We start from the raw sequence: 21,207 nt of genomic DNA, 5'->3' as shown, positions 1-21,207 counted from the left end.
AGAATGCGAGGCAGTCAGCGCACCATTTACTTTCCTCAAAAACTATTTTTCCAATTTTCATGGGCTTTGTTCCTCTCTTGTTATTCTGTCACTGACAAGAGCTGCACTTCCTGGTATGGCTGTTGCAAAAGAGTGAATGGCAATGCCATTCTGACCATAGACAGCATTCGAGTCCTAGGGCTGCGCATACAAGCAAATAGAAAAAACACTGAAACTATCACGAGAATTGAAGCGAGCACCAGCCAGACGTGCCGGCTACTCAAGCGCATTTCTAACAAGCATGTGGGGATGGAGGCGGCCAGTCTTTTGAGATTAGTGTAGGCGTTCGTCATAAGCCTTGTGCTTTATGTTGCCCCCTATCTCAAATTGGGCAAAGCAGAAAAGGACAAAATTGAAATCATGATCAGAAAAGGAATCAAAACTGCACTACGTCTTCCTCTGAACGCTTCGACGGTAAACCTTCTAAGGCTAGGTGTCTCCAACACTCTGAATGAGCTCATAGAAGCCACCACGGTGGCACAGCATCGAAGACATTTAAAAAAAGCAAAACTGGAAGAAAAATCATGGAGCGGCTGGGGTTCGAACTCTCGGAGTGTTCAAAGCAGACAGATAACGTACCTAGAGCAACCAGGGATAGCCTCAAGATTCCACCGCTGCCAAAGAACATGCATCTGGTATTTCATGAAAGTAGACGCAATTAGATAGGGCTGTGGCCCTACAGGTCAAAATTCAAGGTGGATCCAATGTGCTCTACAAGGACGCTGCCGAATACGATAGCAAGGCCCGCACACACAGCGACAGTGGTTCGTGAGAGTGGAGTCCCGGTCTCGTGTGGCACTGTTTAAAGCTTAAAAGCACAAGTGCAACTAAGGCAGGAGTAGTTGCCATTGCTCTAGCAATAACACAAAATGGTACAAGGGTGGTAGTTGTGACTCTAAGGCAGCCATTAAGTATTATGATAAGGGCAGAATTTCTGCTGCAGCCGCCAAAATTCTGAGAGAAGGGCAAGTGCTACCAGAGCTAATCTCACTGATTTGGTGGTCCCCGGCTCATTAGGGCGTGTGGGGGAACGAGAAGGCGCACGCGATCACCCGAGGAATCACTTTCCAGTCAATCGGCGCTGACGCGCCGCCTCCACGCGAGAAACCCCTCCGTACGGGTTACGAACACAACATTCCACGAAATCATTTTTCATTATAAGCTGGATCGTAAGACTTATCCAGCAGCAGATAAACAGCTCAGCAGAAAAGAGGGAATCATGCTGAGGAAATCGCAAACCGGGGTGTTTCCAAACCCTCCACTGTACAGTAAATGGCATCCGGATGTCTTTAATCCTACATGTACGCACTGCAATAGCATTGCAGATCTAGCCCACATGGTCTGGACCTGCCCTTTCTATAATGACCCAAATAGGAATGTAGAATACTGGGATACCTTATTACTTAACCACGAAGCAGAAGGGCATCGTAAAGTCATCGGTCTCGCCCTGACCGCCGCCGAGTCCCAAGGGATTCTGGCCGATGGTTAGAATGAATGGGGTTCAGGCTAACGCTTCTCCCTCGTCATTTTTGGCGGGTGCAAATTGAAGTTTTCTCCCTCTCCAATTTTCACGAGCTTTGAGTGCCGTATGTTCTAGCGTGCAATCACCTTATTAAAGGTACTGTCAAAGGGATCTAGAATATCCAGTGACTCTGAAGGGATCAAGATTGAGGAGCCGTCTTGCGTTCGTCTCTTGTCATTCTGTCACCGACAAGAACTGCACTTCACAGTACGGCTGTTACAAAACCGTTTCTTTCTGGTCCGGACATGTAACCACGTAACGAAAGGAAAATGAATTTTTTTTTTTTTTGGGGGGGGGGGGGGGGGGGGGGCGAAATGGCGCAGTATCTGTCTCGCATCTCGGCGACGCCTGAACCGCGCCGTAACGGAAGGGTAAAGGGACTGAGAGTAGAAAAGTCGAAAGAGGTGCCGTAGTTACACTGCTCTAGAACCTTGGGAAACCCAGGTTCTATAGCACTGTACCGTAGTGGAGGGCTCCGGACTTGGGGATCTCTAACGTGCACTGACATCGCACAGCGCACGGGCGCCTTTGCGTTTCGCCGCCGCGGTCGGGCTCGAACCCCGACACTCGGAGTACCGATTCAGGCAAGTACCCATGGAGGAAGGATGCAAGTACCCGAGCCAAACCGGCCAAACGCGTCTTAAAACAAGACAAACTACCACGCGGGACGAGATTACCGGATTAACAAGAACAAAGCAATCGTAACTACTCTTGCTTTAAGGTTATAAATAAATACTTATTTGATTTTCAGTGCGCTTAGCACATTATTTACGTTGTTATCGATAAAGAGTAATTTATAAACACTTATTTAATACTTTTTTTGCAGCGCCCTCTAAAACATTTCTCTTGATTCATCTTTTATTGTCAAGCCTAGCTGAGCCTATGGTGCACGGCCGATGTGTTTGCGTGTTCGTTGCCGTGCGGAAAGTGAAATCGTGTCATATGCTACATATTATTTACATTGAAACACGACACCAACATGCAGGTACCGTTCTTAAATTCTCAGTTTCTGTTCATGTTTCTGTCAGGCACCTCATCTTACTGTTACCGAGTTTACCTTACGAAGTAAAATGTCGCTACTTACTTTGTAGTCTGCTAGCTTGCAGGACTGCTCCGCGTAAGAATCGCATGCTCATCAGTTACGAGCTTTCTGAACGAGAACAGGCTTATGCTGCGTTTGCATTGCCAATCCTGAAGCCGGTAGAGGCTTCCTCTGCACATTTACTTTTTTTTCTTACGTTTATTTTCTGTTCTGCCTCTGTGTCTTGCTTCACTTTTTCACAGGGCGAGAGCTTGCTTCCCATTGACATTCAAACCAACAAGTTGTTGGGTGAGTTTCGACAGGCGAACTATCGTCGTCCCTAATTCAAACAGGTGTTTGCCAACCGCTGCCTTGTTCTTTATGTAGCCAGCGCTACGAGGAGGTGTGTTCGGCAAATTTTGACAGCCACTTGTACCGGCATATTATACGAAATGTCTCCACGAGTGGCTGTCAAAATTTGCCCTGCGTTTTGCGCTTTCAAAATAACTGTTGCAGGCTTGTAGTGAATGAACCTTTTAAATCACCTTGCTGGTTGATGCTTTTCGCTGTGATGCAGGAATATTGTGATACTTTGAATATGTGTCGTTTATTTTCCAGATTGGTTAATAAGTAGAAGACACTGTAACAAGGACTGGCAAGAGAAGGCGCTCGTTGTAAGAGAAAAGATCAATGCCGCCATTCAGGACATGCCGGAAGTTGAAGAAATAACGAACTTGCTCGCAGGAACATGTGAGCATGTTTGTGTACAAACGGCTTTTAATGTGTTTGACCCAGCAAAAAAAATGGATATCCTAACTTCATGTTCATTTACTTCACAGACATCCACTACTTCCACTGCCAGAGGATTGTGGAGATTCTGAAAGATACAGAGGCCAGTACCAAGAACCTCTTTGGACGGTACTCTTCACAGCGTATGAAGGACTGGCTTGAAATTCTACGCCTCTATGAAAAGGACAACGTTTATCTTGGTAAGAACGGCGCTGTCTGCAACCGGCTGAGCAGCACCTTTTGCAATTGTTCGAGGCACACTCGGGCAGTTCTTTAAGCCCATTCTTCGACATGATAAGATTGCTACCAATCATTAAAGGCAGCTAAAATTCACACAGGTGTTGCATACTGACAAAAAACTTCTCCAGTGCACCTCAGCCAAATGCACTGGTCGCAACTTCTACTTGCTGCAGCACTGTGAATGAGTGTATCTTTTGAAAGTCATTGCTGCTTCATTTATCTGTTCTCTCTTCAGCGGAGGCTGCTCAGATGATCATACGTACAGTAAACTATGAAGTACCAGCCCTCAAACGACAGATTACGAAGTGCCAACAAATTCAAGAGGTAATTGTGTTGTTTGATGATCATACCGAAAGGACAATCTGTTCTATGTTCGAATTACATTTTTGCTGATGTATTTCTTTTGTCTTCATCAGGAATCAGTCAAAAAAGAGGCCGATTATGCCAAGCATGCTCAGGATCTCAGGGACAGGTACCAGCAGGAATGCAAACAGTTGGGCATCAAGGTATGAAGAACAGGGTTGAGCATGCCCTCTAAGCGTTCTAGGGACCACAGTGCTACACGAGGAGAGCTATGCAGTTTTATTCACCGTTGCAGTGAATAGATAGTTTGAGACACATGATAGATTCGTGTTCCCGCTGCGCAAAAATCAAGGCAAGAGGCAGAGACATACACAACACAAGCACTGACGATCAGTTGACTTTTTATTTGCAGAATAACGGAATGTGTAGGATTAAGATAGCAACACAATGCAAAGGAAATCAAACGTTTTTAATGTACATAGAGAACTCATTGAATCACCACCAACTCGCCCAATTTTCTTAACACCTGGTAACCCTGTATAGGTGGTCTTCCTAGGTTTTGTATGTTGACTGGCATTAGCTCAAAGACTTTGGAGCTATGTACTTTAATTGTCTGTTACAGTTGAAGCCAGAATTTTGCAATACAGTATGGATTCTTACATATGTTGGGCCCTTTTTTGATGCTTAATTTCTAGGACTTAAGCTAAATTATTACTTGAAGTAATGAATGTTAGTTGAATATGCATGAAACATATTTGTTCCCTTCACTAGTGACCTACACAGGCATACGTGCTACGGAAAGAATATTCATTATCAAATGCATTAGCAACATGTGAGAACTAAAATAAGAGAGAATAATGCAAACTTTCCAAGACTTGGTACAGAAATAAGCCTAGGAAAGTATAGTGATTGTATTTGATTGGTTAATGCAATACCCGCAGCTGACAGTGTTGCCAAACAACTGTCAAAAGCAGTTTTATTTGTGTTATTCAGGGAGCACTTTAGCTTTCTTCAGTGACTGTGGCATTGTTGTGATGCTCCAGCACCAAATCCATGCCTAATGGTATTTGTGGTATGTGTGAACACCTTTCCTGCATACATGAGATACTTAGTGGGCCAGCCAAAATTTCAGGACTTGTTTCACTTAGTTTTACCTACCTGTTTGTTGGTGGCGATGAAAAATCTGGCAGATAAGAAAAGGAAGGAGGGCATTGCACATGTCTTTTAGGTGCAGATCCGCAAGTAGATAGACTGTCATTTTGAAATTTGAGAACACTAATGCATATCCTTGTGCACATAAGAATGAGTGCTCTGCCAATGGGAGCGTGTCTGAGTGTATCCTACTTTTTGCTGTTAATGAGAACAGTACACTGCCTAGTTTCCTTTTGGTCACAAATCGGGACAGTCGGAAGTTAGCGTTGCTTGTTTTTGGCTCTACTTGTCCATAATGAGCACTTCCTCCAACACAGCATGGGAAAGCTTAGGTTGAAGTGTGATGCTTTATAGAAGGATACAACTTAAAAAATCAACGGTTGGTAACAATGGGTGACAGCCCACGGCAACCTGTATTACTCTACTGGCCTATCACAACAATAGCAAAATCACCTTTTTAATGCTTGTGTCAAGCAAGCCGGAAGCATCAAAATTCTTGAGCTTATAATTTCATCCCATGATTAGCTTCTTGCTTAGGTAACAAGAAACGCTTTAACAATACTTTTGAAATGCTTCTGTCACTTAAGAATTCTGTTCGGCAGTCCTGATTGTGGGTGGAGCTTCATTACAGATTTGAGTCGTATCCGACTATAGATCTTACCACAGGCACTGCCTTGTTTGCATGCTTCATATGGTTTATTCTCAGCAGCGAAACAAGTGGCGTACATTCCTCCTTATATTCTTCATTGTGTTATGTGCATTTTTAACCTTAAGAAGCATTTTTAGCCTTCACTGTTTGTCTGCTGTCTGCATGACGTTGCCATCCCACTTCATGTGAGGAAGGTGTGCACTACAGCTTTTTGTAAGTTGCTTTGACATTCAGCAAAAGACTTTCATATGGGATGTGATAATAAGTTAATGGTGAAATGTGGAAAGCGGTCTGTTGTCTTTAATAAGGAGACTGTTTCTGTTTCATCCATTGACATCTTTTATGCAGGGCGAGTGCATTAAGAAGGAGCTTCTGTCATTGCTTGACGAGCTGCCTGGACTGTTTGAAGGTGCTGTCAAGGCACTGCGAAAGGTTCAGCCCGCCATCGACCTGTATAGGCTGTTCCTCGGATTCACGGTGCCATCTAGGTGAGCCTTCCACTTAGCTGGGACACAAACAAACAGCAAGTAAACAAATGGGGCAGAAACTCTTATAAAGTTTGCAGGGGAGCAAAAGATTTCTGTGCATGCAAAATTTTAATTAAACAAGACTGCTCCAAGTACAATGATAGCACCTTGTAACTAGAATTTATTTTGTCCCCGTGGCAGAGCATTACAGAGAGAGTGGGCAATACGTAAGGGTAATGTGAAAATACAATACAGTTGCAAAAAATAGCTAAACAGAGAAATCAAACAGAATTAGAAAGGATTCTATTATTCAATGCTAACAAAATAATGTGAAGATATAAAACAAGAGCAGAGAATAATATTTCGTCTAAAGAAAGAAAGCAATCCAAGCATGGAATTCAATACATTAGAGTGAAGCTTGACTTGATATAGTGATTGATATATGATGTTTCAGTTAAAACTAGTGTTTGTTGTGTCCAAGACAGAAAAAACTCTTCTCGTAAATGTGTTATCTATTGCTTCTAAGGGGAGGCGCGGGTCTTGAAATGAGCATTTTTATTATTAAAGATACCGTAATGAAATTAGGTGTTTTTGTGTTTTTTCTTCCTTTTTTCAAAAATATAATTAATTTCAGTATATTGCAATTAGTTCCCATATTGTAGAAAAATAACTGATGCATAATTAATTATATTCTTACAGATCATTAAGACACTTTTATAGATTTCTTGGTTTTGATTGAAATGGGGCTGTAACCAAAGATCTGCTATCTGGAGCTATGCTAATTATAGTGTTGTTGAAGTACATAATCATATTAAAATGTAAAATTTTCTCCAAGCATCGTAGTTAGGTGACATTATGGTTCACAAAATCTGGAATGTTTGACTCGGCCAAACAAAAACAGCATAGCGCCACAGTTTAGTTCTTTCTGAATTCAATGCTGTAAGATCAATTGAAATTGAACCGTAAAAACATAATAAAGTAAGGCTGGTCATGTTGGCAAAAAACATGAAGCTGAGAAAACTGCATTTGAGGTATGCGTGTCAGCCATTCGGATGTCGTTGTAGAGGCCTAAAAAAATGGAGGTATGCGGACGTGCCAAAATAATTCACAGTAGTGAGTAATACCAGGTAGTAGGGAAGAGGTCCACCTTTCAAACAAAACCAAGATAGCGGCTATCGGGAACGTAGTCATGGGAAGCGACGGGCGCAAAGTCCTGCCACATTTCACTTCGAAACTGCCAATTCTGGGCTTCATAGTTGCAAAATATGTAAATATTTTAGTAGTACGACGTCAAATTTAGACCTTGATACTTTTTAGGCAGTAACTTTAGAGTGTATTAATCCCGAATGTGCCATTTCTGCAAAATTGAAAATTTCACATTTTTTTTATCATTTCAAGACCTGTGTCTCCCCTTAAAGATGCAGGAAATACTGTTAGTTGGCCGCTGAAGAAAAACTGCGTGGACGTTATAGACCAGCAGGAAGCATCGAGTTGTTCTGCCTGTGTGCAGTGTAAAAGAGGGCTTTTAAAGACTGGTTTCAAAAAGGAGGTTAATGTTTGGTGTTCTCTGTGAGTTTGACTTTGTTAGCTAGTACAGGTGCTCTGTGAAATCGTCATTTTTTCAATCTGTCAGCTTGCAAACAGCATCATTGTTCACTGTTTACATTGGCTTATGCATTTCTCTGCAGCAAAGCTGACGGCAGCAAGGCAGTGCCACTCCTCCAGTTCCTTATATCGCATGGGAACGTGACAACGTACCAGTGGCGGCACGGTGAACCGCCCGAGGTGGTGGAGGAGACTCTGCCTGTGCTTCCTGTCGACATTGACAATGGCAGCAGTGAAGACCAGGTAGCCCCGCTGCATTTCTGTTCTTGTGCCTGTGGTTGTTACACTAAGCTGCTCCTGTGCAATGGGAGCAGTTCTTTTTTGTGTGTGATTCCTGTATTCCTCATGTTTACTGGTTGCTCTATTTCCTAAACCTTGTCATTACTATAGTCGGATACAACTTAAGTCTGCAGTGAAGCTCCGTCCACATTCAGGACCGGCGCACACAATTCCTCGACGACAAAAATGTAGGCCATTGTTAAAACTTCTCTTCTCACCTAAACAAGAAGATAACCATGAGAAAAAAGTTATAAGCTCTAGAATTTTGATACCTTGCTTGTTTAATAAAGTCTAATATTAAAAAGCTGATTTCGTTCACTGTTGTGACTGGCTAGCGGAGTAATACAGTACGCCGCGGACCGTGGCCCAGTGTTAACAACTGCTGTTTTTTTAAGTTGTATCCTACTATATTGTGCACCCATGCACTGTTTGCTCAAACAGCTGACATTTCAGAACTTGTTTCTTTAGCAAAGAGAATATATATGCTTAGTCTAAACAAACGTGCTCCAAGGAAAAGAACAGAGCAACATGCAGGCACTAGTTAATGTCTGTGTGTCATTTTGCTTGTGTGTGTTCTACGGCATGACATTAGCAAGGCTGTCACTTAGTATTCCTGACTCTATACTGCTTGTCTACATCTGTAGCTGTTTCATTTTGTACTGTGTTTTTTGCTTTCAGCGGACAGGAATAGCGGAGTTGAAGGTCTTGTTAAGGATATATTGCTTCTTTCATAAGTACGAGTTTTTACTGCTGATCGCTTATGCCACTCAACTTCTCCCACCAGATTGACTTTGGCGACCTAGACCTTGGAAGTGGCAGCTGCGATTCCAATGCTACGTCCCCTAATGGCGACTTTGTGCACGTATGTTTACTTCCACCTTTCTCTTGTTTGATGCCTCTGAATTCATTGCAGTATGGCTAGTGACAGTCATTGCTGTTACACACAGGTGGGCTTTGGTGATGGCGAAGAAGCGATAGTTGTAGCTGGCGAAGACAGCATTTCTTGGGAAATCAGCGTTGAAGCAGATGGCACTGCAGCAAGCGGCGCTGCTCAGCTAGCAGCCGGTGAGTACCAAGTTATTTAGATGAGTTAGCTGATGATTATTTTCTTGCATTGCCTGCAAAACTGCAGGCTAATGTAGGTGAAAGAAACATTTTATCATCTTAAATAGTTGTTACTTGAAACTTATACAACAAGGTTGCTTGAGAATATTATGTAATTTATGCCGATATCAACACTACAAGGTATAGTTCTTAAAAGGCAAAGGCTATGTTTATGCAGCAGACTTAACAGATGCAACAAGTGTTGCAACAGATACCAGTTGGTAAGTTAATATTGGCCAGTGTCCATGCTGACAGTTACCGTCAACATTTTTGGGTACAGTATTCTCACGTGGTCATGATGGCAGGCAGGAAGGCAGCAAGAGGCTGTCAAAACAAACTTTTTTATTTGGATGACTTTTGCCCATAAAAATTAAACAACTTGGCTGCGGTGACAGTAGCAACTGCACTCGGCAGCACCAAAGATCAGAATTGCCACCACTTTCAGCTGCGCTCAGTGTAAAGGCAGCATCGAGCACATGAGAGGAGCATGGAATGACGACAGTCATCTCAATAACTTGGGAACGGCAGCGCTTGATTGTGATCTCTTGAGAAGGATTTGGTTCCTTCTTGCCTAGCAAACACACTGAGAAGCCCATGTGCCATCCGGTGATAAAGCCGAAAAGTAAAGATGACTGAGACAAACACGGCTTTGCAGCAATATGCGCCTAGCATTATCTGATTCATGCACCCGAAGAAAATGTTTTTGTGTTTTTGAGAACATATGACATGTGCGTCTGGTAGTGGTAGCCTTTCAGGAGTTTTTATGCGATAGCACTAGGAGTGTTATGAAGGCAAAAACTGTCTGGCAGCTGTGTCGATATCTGTGTGTGAAGCCTCCACCTGCCAACAATGGCAGGTGGTGTTTAGGAGGATTTTTCTCTCCATTTGCCAGCTGTCCTTTCCTCCTCTGCCTCTCTACTTTTAGGGGCGAGGAGGTGCACACCAGACAAAGAATGACTCGGCAAAAATGAAAATGACGCGGAAAAAAGCAGGCTTACATGCTAAATAGACAGTCTCTCAAAGAACTGTCTGTATTAAAATGGGGCTTGCGGGAGCTATTTCTTCTGTAGTCGGATACAGCTCAAGAATGAAGTGGCAGATGCTCCTCAAAGGAGGCCCTGCAGCCAATGGCGTCGACCGATTTTCATGACGCTGCAGTTAATTCGATTCCCCTTTCATCTTCCAGCCCCTGCAATATCAAGCTAGCAGCTCTTAAGGGCTTGGTCAATGGGGAGAGCGGGAACATTGATCAATAGGGAGAATCGATCGAAACCATTGGCTGATGGGGCTCATTTGAGGGGCATTTGCCGCTTCCTTCCTGAGTTGTACCAGACTCTAGCATAGCTCGGGAACAGCAACCTGGGTCTCGCAAGCCCCGTCTGTGGCTTTTGTTTGAAACGGCCACCTGCTGGTGCAGTGGCATTGCGCCACTGCGAGGGTAGTAAGATGAGGACTCGCCGTGGTCTATCAGTGTGACACATTTTGCATAGTTACTTAGTCGGAATTGGGATATAATGAGAATTGGAATAGACTGGCGAGTGAAAGACAGTGGGCTCAGAATTTGAATAGATTGGCATTGGATATCGCATTTCCTCTGCATCAGTTCGATTGAATGCCCCCAATTTTTTTTTTTCTGTGATATTCAACATGCCTTTTCAGAGGAGGAGTCCAGCCACAGTGGTGCCAAGGTGGCTAGGGGAGCAGATGCCTTGTCGCTGCTGCACAACCAAGAGACAAGGACGCAGTTCTTCAATGAGCTTGAGGAGGTATGTATTGAGAAGCATCTCATAATTTAAATAGATATGTGGTCACATATAATTCTCAAATTCAGTGCTTGTACTGGTCTGTGATGCGCTGCATATGTTAAAAAATTTTGACGCATGGAATACCTTGGTGCCAATAGCTTTTCAAACATATAATGTTTCAGTTTTGCAAGAAACTTGCCAAAATGATCTTCAAGTTCAGTATAAAAAAATTGCCATAAATGAAAAGTTGGGTCTAATGTGGGAAATGGAAAACTACACTAATTTTTTTCAGACTTGTAATGAATTTGGAATTTTGTTGTTTTAAAGTTTTTTGTTTTAGCAGTTAAGCTTTTCCTGCTTTCCCAAAACACTCTTCTAGGCTGATATATTATGCCAGACATTAGTATAATATAAGTAATTACTAAAACTTTTTACTGTTAATTATGATATTCCAGCATATTGCAAAAATAATTTGCAAGCCACATGGTGTTTGTCATTCTCCGCATTCACCGTTTCCTTGATTATGTTAAACAGACAAATGCAGCCTGATTCAGTTGCCGATCTTATACTTTTTGACTGCATTAAAGAAAAAATTCTCGGGTACTTACCCCTGTTCTGGCTGACACAATCCTGAAAATTCTGTGGGCTTGACGTATGACATGACAGATAATGCAGTGATGGCATGTCATTTGCCATTCTTGCATCTCATAGACATCTATTGGCAAGGTTTAGGCTTAGGTGCCTAGTTTTTCTCAAACGAGCTTCATCACTTTTTGCACAGACTTTCAGTGCACACAGGTAGTAAGCATAGATTTTGAGAAATATGGCACAAGTATAAATTGCTCTCTCCAGATACAAATGCACTTAGTTTAGGAGAAATGAGAAGGTAGATGAATTTAACGCCTCATGGATTTCATTAATTGTGATGTTACACTGGGTTGTGGCTGACCAGCAGAATTTTGTTTCCAATGCAAGCATGCATGTTGGTTGCCTTTGGTGATTGAGAATAGTACATTTGCATTGTAGTCTTGGGTGGGAAAACTGCCACACTTTGGCCTACACAAAGCTGAACATAGCATGCATTCATTTTATCAAGTTTCAGCAGAATTTTACAGTTTGCTTGCTGGACAGCTGCAGTGCATTTGCATACCTCTGCTGCACATTCTGATGATAGCATCTTCAGATCCAGAACTGGAAACGCTTACTTGTAGTTTTTGCATTGAGTTTCTCCTTGTGCTTACCTTGCTGCCTAACCCTTATAAGGTGCAAGCTGTATGCCAATCTCACATGCAAACAGATGGGAAAACTGCTCTCATGGTGACTCTAGAAATTGAATGACATCACTTTCAAACTGTTTCGACCACTGGTTTTATCGAGAAATCGGGTACACATTTGCGCCATTGATTTCACAAAAAGACCTCAAATGTGGAACGTGTCTGCACCTGTCTTTTTGATGCATAAGAAAACTTGTGTTACTATTGAAAATTGCTTCAAAAGTATTTTTCCCGCCAAACTGGGCTGCGTTGAACTGTACACCCGTGCTTGAAAAAACACACAGAACACCAAGGAGGCCTATTATTGAAATATAAAAACATGCTGAAAAATTTGTGGGATAGTTCTGTAGTATTCTGCATGCAAAAATACGGTGCATACGTGCACGGTCGTCATTTGTGAGCACTTGAAGCAAGTGCGACCATGTGTGTCCCGTCGTCTTGAAAAGGGTCAAGAGCAATTGGGCTATGACACCCAGGGCTTTGTGTGAATAACCTGGGGATTGTGTTGAAAACCTTTGGTCTTACTCTAATGCTCTGCAAAAGTCGATGAAAGCATTCATTGTTATGTGACATTGGTGGTTTAGTTTTCCAGCACAGCACAAAGCAAGTAGCTCAAGTGTTACTTTTATCTGAGTGACTTTGTTGAGCTCTTGAAGAGCTTTGAGTTGTCAGAGCTAATATATACTCCGTGTTTTTTTAAGACGGTACGGAATTTTTTAAAATAGGGTTTTTGAGAAAGATAAGTTTTTTGAGGCATAATGTTGGCAGACATAAAAAATCGGGCAAATCATACTAACTTAACTAGTAAAGTTATCAAGTAAATTCTAATGGTTAACTTTTTAACTACTATTACCGATAGGCACCTGGTTGCAGTTGGAGATTTGTAGCCGGCTGTTAGTAATAGCAATATCAGCTTTTAGAATTTTGAAAAAGTGATTACCCTTGCCGCTGTGGCTCAGCTAATTTTGGCTACATCATGCCAAATTCATGTGCTTTCTAAAAGCACGCAGGCAAACCAACCTCTCCATTGCACATAACTAGTCTAAATAGCCATAGTTTGCTGAGCAAGAGCGCTAAGGGTAATCTTGGTTTCGAAATTGTAAAAACTGATGCGGCTATTACTAATAACTGGCTACAAAATCTGTTTGCAATCAGGTGCCTATCAGTAATAGTTAAAAAGGATTAAAGGAGTATAGGCGCCTAATTTTGGTGGCATGTGTTCTTTTCTGCAATGATGCGGAAGACACTACTACGCATGAATCACCATGTAATATCCACCTACAACCGCTAAATAATTTATAATCGAATTTTTTCTGTCATGCTGTTTCGGTTTCAGTTTCAACAGCCAAATGCTGGCTGTGACGTAAGAATGCTTTTGTGTCACGTGAGGCGTGAAAAAACGTCCATATAATCGCTGCTTCATCATTTTAATTTACTGCAGTGTTGAAGACAACGAATGTGGAAGCGACAATTGTACTGCAGTCTTTTCATGTCTCACGTGACCTGTAGCACACGTTGACGTCACAGTCTTCATTCGGCTAGCGAGACCAAAATCTAAACAGCACGAGAAAGGAATGCAATTATAAATTATATAGCGGTTGTAGGACAACACCACAAACAAGAAAACATGCACCCAAAAGTTAAGTATCTATACTCCTTTAACTACTAGAATTTAGTTATGTAATCACACATGATCGCCTGTTTTTTGATATCTGCCAACACTGGTATTGCTGTGTGGCAAAAGGCTTCTTTAAATTTAAAATCCCTATTTAGAAAAATTTGTGACCTTCTAAAAGAAAAACACCTGGTAAATTCAGCTTCAAAAAACAGTGTTAACTGTAGGAATCTGCATGAACGGCTAAATGGGCATTGAATACACCTGTCACACAGGTGATTTCTATGGCAGTTTTAAATGAAACCATACCTTCCTATTTTACAACAAGAATGGGTGCTACCAATACCATTATCAGTTTTTTAATACTGAAAATCATGCAGCTGAGAAAATTATATAATAAGAATGATTTAATACCCTGTGATTGTATACACCACCTCATCTTTTGGGGACTTTCAGAAAGAATAATAATAATAATCTGTTTTTGGGGAAAGGAAATGGCGCAGTATCTGTCCCATATATATGTGGAAACCTGAACTGTGCCATAAGGGAAGGGATAAAGGAGGGAGTGAAAAAAGAAAGTAAGAAATAGGTGCCGTAGTGGAGGGCGCTGGAATAATTTCGACCACTTGGGGATCTTTAACATGCGCTGACATCGCACAGCACACGGGCAGCGTTTTGCCTCCATGAAAACGCAGCCGCCGCGGTCGGGTTCAAACTGGGAACTTAGGATCAGTAGCCGAGCACCCGAACCACTGAGCCACCACGGCGGGTCAGAAAGAATGCACAATACTGAACTTAAGCACACTTTAGTTCTGTGCTTCCCCTTCAGCTTTGTTGTTAGCTGCTCAGCTAAAAGAGAAGGAAATAATTACTGCATTATTTCATTGTTTGATACCGTTAAGTTTTCATTGAATGATTATCACCAAAAAAAAAATTTCTATATGTTTGCATTCGTGCATTTCTGAATACACCAATATTGGGTTTTTCTTTTGTCATATTCAGAGAACAGTGAAATCGTTTGCTGGAGTGCCATTGTAACTTCATTCTTATTTTTTAGCATGCAGAACAGGTTGCTTGTACATAATTATTATCTTGCTTTGAATGCTACTTTGCACTCTGCAGTTGTGAGCTATATATGCTGCAGCCACTTGAAAGCCTTTAAGATTCTTGATATAGTCCCATGATCATCCATAAACTCGATATGCAATTGTCCCAACAGCCGTCAGAGCTGCCAAGCGATGGCACCCAGTTTGTTAAAGTTAGTGAAACATGAGTCGGGAGGCTCCTTAGTTGTCATCAAACGGCTTTTGAGCTGATTTCTAAATGCTTCTGAAGGTATTTACTTGAAGTGTAAAGCGGGGCATGCATCGTGTTTGTAATGGGGCGCAATATGTCATGTTCCTGCAGCTGGAGTGCTTCCTGGCCCAGTGGCTGAGCGAGATGCAGCTTGATGGAGATGCCCTCTCAGCCAGCGTGCTGCAGCAGGCACCTGCTGAAGTGCAGCTGCAGACGCGAGAGTCGCTGTTGGCTCACCTGGATGTGGTGCGGTCGTGTGTGTCCTCCTTGACAACAGTGCGGATGCAGCACCTGTATCAACTGCACAGCTCACCCAAGTGCGTCAGTCACTGGTTTCGCCGTTCTGTTCTATTTGAGATTTCATTGAGCTCTCATGTCGAGGAGATGTCATCTCTTGGTCTGTGTTTTCATTATTACCTCAAAAATATTATCTCAGCTGGCCATTTTTTCTCCTATTCACCACAACACAGGTACACAGGCACCTACTTGTGTTTATCATATTTATCACATTTATCATCTGTGACGGCTCTTGCAAGCTTCCTGATTACAGGATGTGAAAGTGAGAGCTGAGCTAATTCATGAGACAGAATCGAATTGCTGTTGAAGGTGGAAAAGTTAATCATTGCTGTTTTTAAGATACATTCTTCTGAAATAGAAACTTGAGAGAAATTTTTCTTCGAAATTTACATCTTATAATGGGATGTCACTACATTGTATTTACAGTGAACTCTGCAAGCAACTTATACCGCTGTTACCTGGGTAGTATCAGAGCACATTGAAGTCAATGGTCATTCATTTCTTCAGGGTCATTCATGTGTATTGCTGCCTTGTGGAAAATCGCTGGTCATTGAGAAATGTGCATTCACTTTAGCAGCTGGCGCTCCGTGTTGGAAATGAGGTGATTTATACTTGACTAAAATAATTTCAGTGGATTAGTAGATAAACTAAGAGGTAGATTTTGAAGTAAGCGTGCTATTCCAATTGAAAGTCGTACAGAAATGCGTAGCCAGACAGTTATGAACTGTACAAACTACAGACTGCAATAGTAGGATAGCGATAGGCAGTGCTGTACAAGGCATTTTAGAAGCATTAATTCGATGGGGGCTTGTGCGTGACCATCAGAATCTCAAGGGCCATTGGGCAGGACCTTTTCTTGGGCAAAATGGTTGCCTTTGAAAAGGTGGCAGGAGCAAATCATGGCTACCATATACCAAATGTAGATGCATGTAGGCGTCTAGACACATTCAAAGTAACACCCATAATACTGCAAATATCCCCATTACACCTTTTGGGTGGGGTGGAGGGGGGGGGGGGGGGGGGGAAATCAGTAAACTGTGGCAGCAAGCAGAAAATGGTGCTTACCAGTGGAGAGCGGTTGATGTTGTGGGCTGGTTTCTTGGGATTCTTCGTTACCCCAGCTAAGACCTGACTTATCCGACATCGTCATGAGTTTCACTGGTGCTACTAGCTTTAAAAAATGTTATTTTGACATGCAAAAAAAAAAATTGACACTGTGGTTGTTTGCAAGGGGGCCGTGGTCTTAGAGGTAGTCTGCCATGGTTCCTAAGAAAAGTTGTAAACCGCGCTTTTCAGTCCTGTACCATAATTCACCCCTTCATAGAAAAGTTACTAATTACATCAAAACTAAAGTTGACTTCTTAGGCTATGCAAGCTGATGGCATAAACAAGTAAGAAGTGCTTTGGTGGACTTGAAATAGCATGCAATACCCACGAACCACCGGTGACCCATGCTCAATAGACTTGGTAGGGAGTTAGGCAGCAGCATAAAGCCTGGACTCCATGTACGCGAAAACTCACGCGAACGCGAAGGCGACGGTGGCAAGCGACGAGCGACGCCGTCGCGCGAAGCAAAATGCATGTGTCGCTTGCCGTGTCGCTTGGATCTGCACCCACAGAAAATTTCGCTCGTCGCCCGGAAGTCCCCCACGCGACTGGCCAATCAGAGCCCCCCAAAGCCGTTTCCGGTTTGTCTACGGTTTCTCACGGGTACATCTCACGAAACCCGCCCGCCGTCTTGGTCATCGCCACCGTCGATAAAATATTTGGTTTTGTAGCTGAGAGGCAGACCCGCATGATTTAAATAATTAAAACAATCTACTTGTTGAGTGCGGAGGGCTAACAGCATTTGGAGCGGGCTACGCAAGCGAGCGTACTGCAGGGAGAGATGCGTGTCGAGCCGCAGGTACCGGCGCTCGATCCACCGTGCCGCGGCGCTCCAACTGTGCAGAAACACTCGCGGCGCGCATTCTCACTGGTAAATTATAGTTTGCTCACTTACAATCAAACTGCGGGGACAGTTCAAGGGAGTGTTTTTACTAAGCCGGAGTGCACAGGCACCGAACGAAAGCACACCTCCCCCGTGAACCCGTGATGTGACTTCGTCTCCGCAAGCACGCCTTTGGCTATCTCCACTGCCGCTACACCGCTGCCGTAGAGGAAATATTCCTTTGGCCCTGACTATGAGGCACACTCACAAAATTTTAAGAGAGAGAACAGGTTATGGGCGTGTTTCTAAGCTTGAGTGCGCAAAGCATGGAGTCCGCTGCGCACGTCGCGGGTTCGCGTCGCCTGCCGCCTTCGCTTGCATGGAGGTTGCCCACAAGCGACGGAGCGAACGCCAGCCGTCGCCGCCGCCGTCGCCTTCGCCGCCGCCGTCGCCTTCGCGTTCGCGTGAGTTTTCGCGTACATGGAGTCCAGGCTTAAAGCAGGGGTGCAGCTGCACAAAGTAGCAGCACGGCCCCACGAAGCAGCCGCATGCCATGATGAAGTGGTAGCACGGTAGTGACAGAATACTATACTGCAGTGTGAAAGGCTGTGTGTATTAGAGCATCAGAGGCCTTGTCCCACTCAGCTATTTTGCATGTTTTTCAAGTGTTGCCTCTCAGCATTTACCTACCAGTTGTTTCTGCATTTTTCCGTGCAGTCTTCTTTTCTTTTAGCCCTTGGTTATGGTTCTTCTGAACAATTTGATATCATATCATACTTATGATACTTTTTTTTTGTCTTCCTAGGCTCTGTTTTTCCTTTTGCATTATATTCGTGCACATACGGTACCTCCTGCTCCTCGATTGCAGTTGCCGGAGGTAAAAATTTATCTGCAGAATTTTTTGGACAAAAGATGCGTTGGTGCATTGGTGCAGCTGTCAAGGCCATACTTACCTTGAAAAAGTACTCTTTTGACTTTTTGACACACCACAGTAAACAAGTTTACAGGAAAGCAGTACCTAGTAGTTCTGAAAGCATTTGCACCTGCGTTCACCTCTGTTGGGTACCTGTGATGTGTTCAATCAAGGCTATGTTTGTTCTGCCAAATTCGCTGCTAAATGGGCCTCATCTCGCTTGTCTTGCTCCCATGAATATCTTCATCTTTCCCTCATTTGAGTTGTTAGTCATGCATACTGAATAAATCTGCAGGTATGTTGACCGCTTGGTGGACCAGCTACAGCAGAAGCTGTACCTGTCTGACAAGAACCTGCAGTCGCGGGAAGCTGTGGCCACTCGGCGTCAGGAGGCCCTTGAAGAACAGCGGCAGCTGCAGCCAAAGCTGGAGCTGATCCTGGCCAAGATTAGGCAGCTGCAGAAGCAAGTCAGTACTATGTGTAATCTCTTCACATACAGCATTCTGAAATATCTCTCCAAAAGATGTAGTCTCACACTTGAAAGCGGGCGTCTGGTTTGAATGTTTAGCAGTCAGTCGATGGCCTAGTAACTTGAGCCTAGTAGACCCAACTCTATTGTTCTTGCTGTGCTTGAGCAGAGAACTGCGGATGTGGCAGATGTAAAAAAATGGCTGGTAGTTTAGCATTGGTAAGCACCAAATATTGTGTGAAAGAATTTTTTTGCAGGTGGACACCACTGCCACAGTACCTCAAAGTGGGATTGAGGTGTCCACTGACCCATTGAGCCATTTATGAGTCTTTCCTTTCCTCAAAATTAATGGAGTCTAGGAAAGGTGCAAAACTATCTCAGTTTGGAACTGTAGACCACCATCTACTCACAGAACAACTGAGGTGTCCACTAACCCAGTGAGCCAGTTACACTTGCTACTCAGAGGCTTCACACAGACACACACAGCTGAAACCTGGGGATTGCAGCCAGGAGTGCTTTTTCACTAAAACCATGAACATGAAAGGCAATCATAATTCTGGATTGAAAAATTTACTGTGGTGTGCATATCACTGTCAACAATTGCTATTGAATGCAGGAAAGTCTCATTCCACAAGAATACACTGCATTGCCATTCCTTGCGGTACTTTTTAAATGCCGTGAAACTTGCCACTGTTACGTAAGCAATTCATATAAAAATCAGTGGTCAGTGCTTTTGCTCCTTGTTGCATGCAGGTATCCAAAATCAGTCTTCTCATTCCACAAGAATACACTGCATTGCCATTCCTTGCGGTACTTTTTAAATGCCGTGAAACTTGCCACTGTTACGTAAGCAATTCATATAAAAATCAGTGGTCAGTGCTTTTGCTCCTTGTTGCATGCAGGTATCCAAAATCAGTCTCCCCTATCTCCTTTTCTTTTTGTTCAAAGGTACAAGACGACATTTCCAAGAGGTACAAGGGCCGGCCTGTCAACATAATGGGAGGAATCAATGTAATGTGATGACTTTCAGTGTAGCGGTGCCTGCGAAATCTGCCAGGAGGCCTTGCCAACCGTTGCGACCGAAGGACCACCCATCAGTTTTCAACACTCTAATGGCTTGCTCGGTCACAACCGCTTGACCCCCGCTAGCTCATGCCTTCTGATAGCCCTGCTGGGAATGGAGTAGGATTCGATCCTGGACGCGAGAAGGAAGAAGCGAAGGACTTGGCAGCCTGTAACGGGTTGGAGCTGTGAGATAACTCAAAATGGGGCTGGTGCTGTGGCTACCAGGGCAGCACTTAGCCTTTTTTTGTTTTTGTCATATACATTCTCTTGTTGCTGTTGGTATACAATTGTACATACTGATTGACTCTACAAATTTTTACTTATATATTTGATATTGCTTGTCCTCCAGTTACCAACTATGCTACTGCTTACCAACTACAGTGTCATGTCATCAGTTACCAGCTGTAATGGTGTATTGAATCTGGACTGTTTTTGTTTGACTGAGAGAATAATGCCGTACATAGTGGTAGCATTTAATTTTTTTTTAAGAGTAGTGCTAGGTCGGAAAAGGCATGACATGATAAATTACGTTTCTTTTTTTGCTGCAGTTATTTGAAGTAAATTCTGCGTGAGCTGCAAGTAATCATCAGTGGCCAATGTGGGTGTTCAAAAAAATGTTCCACGGAGGATTTTATCATGTCAATCTCTCTTAAAGACATATAGACACCAAGTTTGCAGATTCTCTTGTTCCTAAGGCTGTGTGCACCATTATCAGCAAAAAGAACAAACTGAACATGAAAACTTGGTGTCAGTATTCCTTTAAAATGGAGTATTCTTATTGACACATCATTCAGCATTGCTGATATTTGTGCAGTATGATGCTACAAACTTTTGTGTGTGAGCTGGTTGATGGCAAGAGTACAATTATTAGTGTAATAAAGCTGGATAGGCTCTTCTGGTTAGTTTATGCAGGACTTAAATTTGTTAGTCTCGTGTTTAAAAAGATAACTATCATATTTGAACTTTCAATGCTTATGCCAGCAACATTAATTTGCTAATGATGCTGGAGGTCTTGAATTACTGTAATGAGCTTATGTTTCGCATATTGCCAAGATCTTTGCAAAATAGGTCCAATAGAAAATGTGTAATGATGTTGTGCTGTGAAAGAGTACACTGCTGTACTTTCTGCATGGGCAAAATTAGTGTCCTCTAGATTTTGTGAGACTGAAGCACAAAAATTAATTGTGAAGTGTCGAGCCCATGAAAAAAAGTCATTTACAATACGTAAAATATATTTGCAGCCTGCCATGTTCTTACAGGGGTATTTCACTTTTGAAATGTGCCTAAAATAAAGTTTATGTAGACATACCTATTCCATGAACAACAACGGTTAGTGCTGCAGAACTCACTGCAGTGCGTCTTGTTTCAGTGGGTGCTTACTGGAGATGTTTTACATTACGGGAAATAACACAAGTTTTTGGAGTGAAAAGCTT

The 21,207-nt window shown here is 42.9% G+C and overlaps 1 protein-coding gene across 1 annotated transcript; it reads left to right on the top strand.

The window, feature by feature from the left end:
- The first annotated feature begins 2,429 nt into the window (after nt 1-2,429).
- Nucleotides 2,430-21,086, top strand: LOC144093871 (CDK5 regulatory subunit-associated protein 3). The gene is made up of 14 exons (XM_077627610.1): nt 2,430-2,546; nt 2,846-2,891; nt 3,201-3,332; nt 3,422-3,571; nt 3,847-3,935; nt 4,028-4,117; nt 6,064-6,203; nt 7,871-8,030; nt 8,851-8,928; nt 9,014-9,131; nt 10,830-10,936; nt 15,212-15,417; nt 18,536-18,707; nt 19,658-21,086. The coding sequence occupies exons 1-14, from the start codon at nt 2,541-2,543 to the stop codon at nt 19,727-19,729; spliced, it is 1,566 nt and encodes a 521-aa protein (XP_077483736.1). The 5' UTR covers nt 2,430-2,540; the 3' UTR covers nt 19,730-21,086.
- Nucleotides 21,087-21,207: the final 121 nt, after the last annotated feature.

The sequence above is a fragment of the Amblyomma americanum genome, chromosome 6, assembly GCF_052857255.1.
Source record: "Amblyomma americanum isolate KBUSLIRL-KWMA chromosome 6, ASM5285725v1, whole genome shotgun sequence".
Classification (NCBI taxonomy): Eukaryota; Metazoa; Arthropoda; class Arachnida; order Ixodida; family Ixodidae; genus Amblyomma; species Amblyomma americanum.
This window is presented reverse-complemented; position numbering and strand designations above follow the sequence as displayed.

What these genes read in the sequence shown, in the direction of transcription:
- LOC144093871 (XM_077627610.1), top strand. An exon ending in TCAAACCAACAAGTTGTTGG is followed by an intron (nt 2,892 to 3,200) that starts GTGAGTTTCGAC and finishes TTTATTTTCCAG; the next exon opens with ATTGGTTAATAAGTAGAAGA. An exon ending in ATGGCAGCAGTGAAGACCAG is followed by an intron (nt 8,031 to 8,850) that starts GTAGCCCCGCTG and finishes TTCTCCCACCAG; the next exon opens with ATTGACTTTGGCGACCTAGA.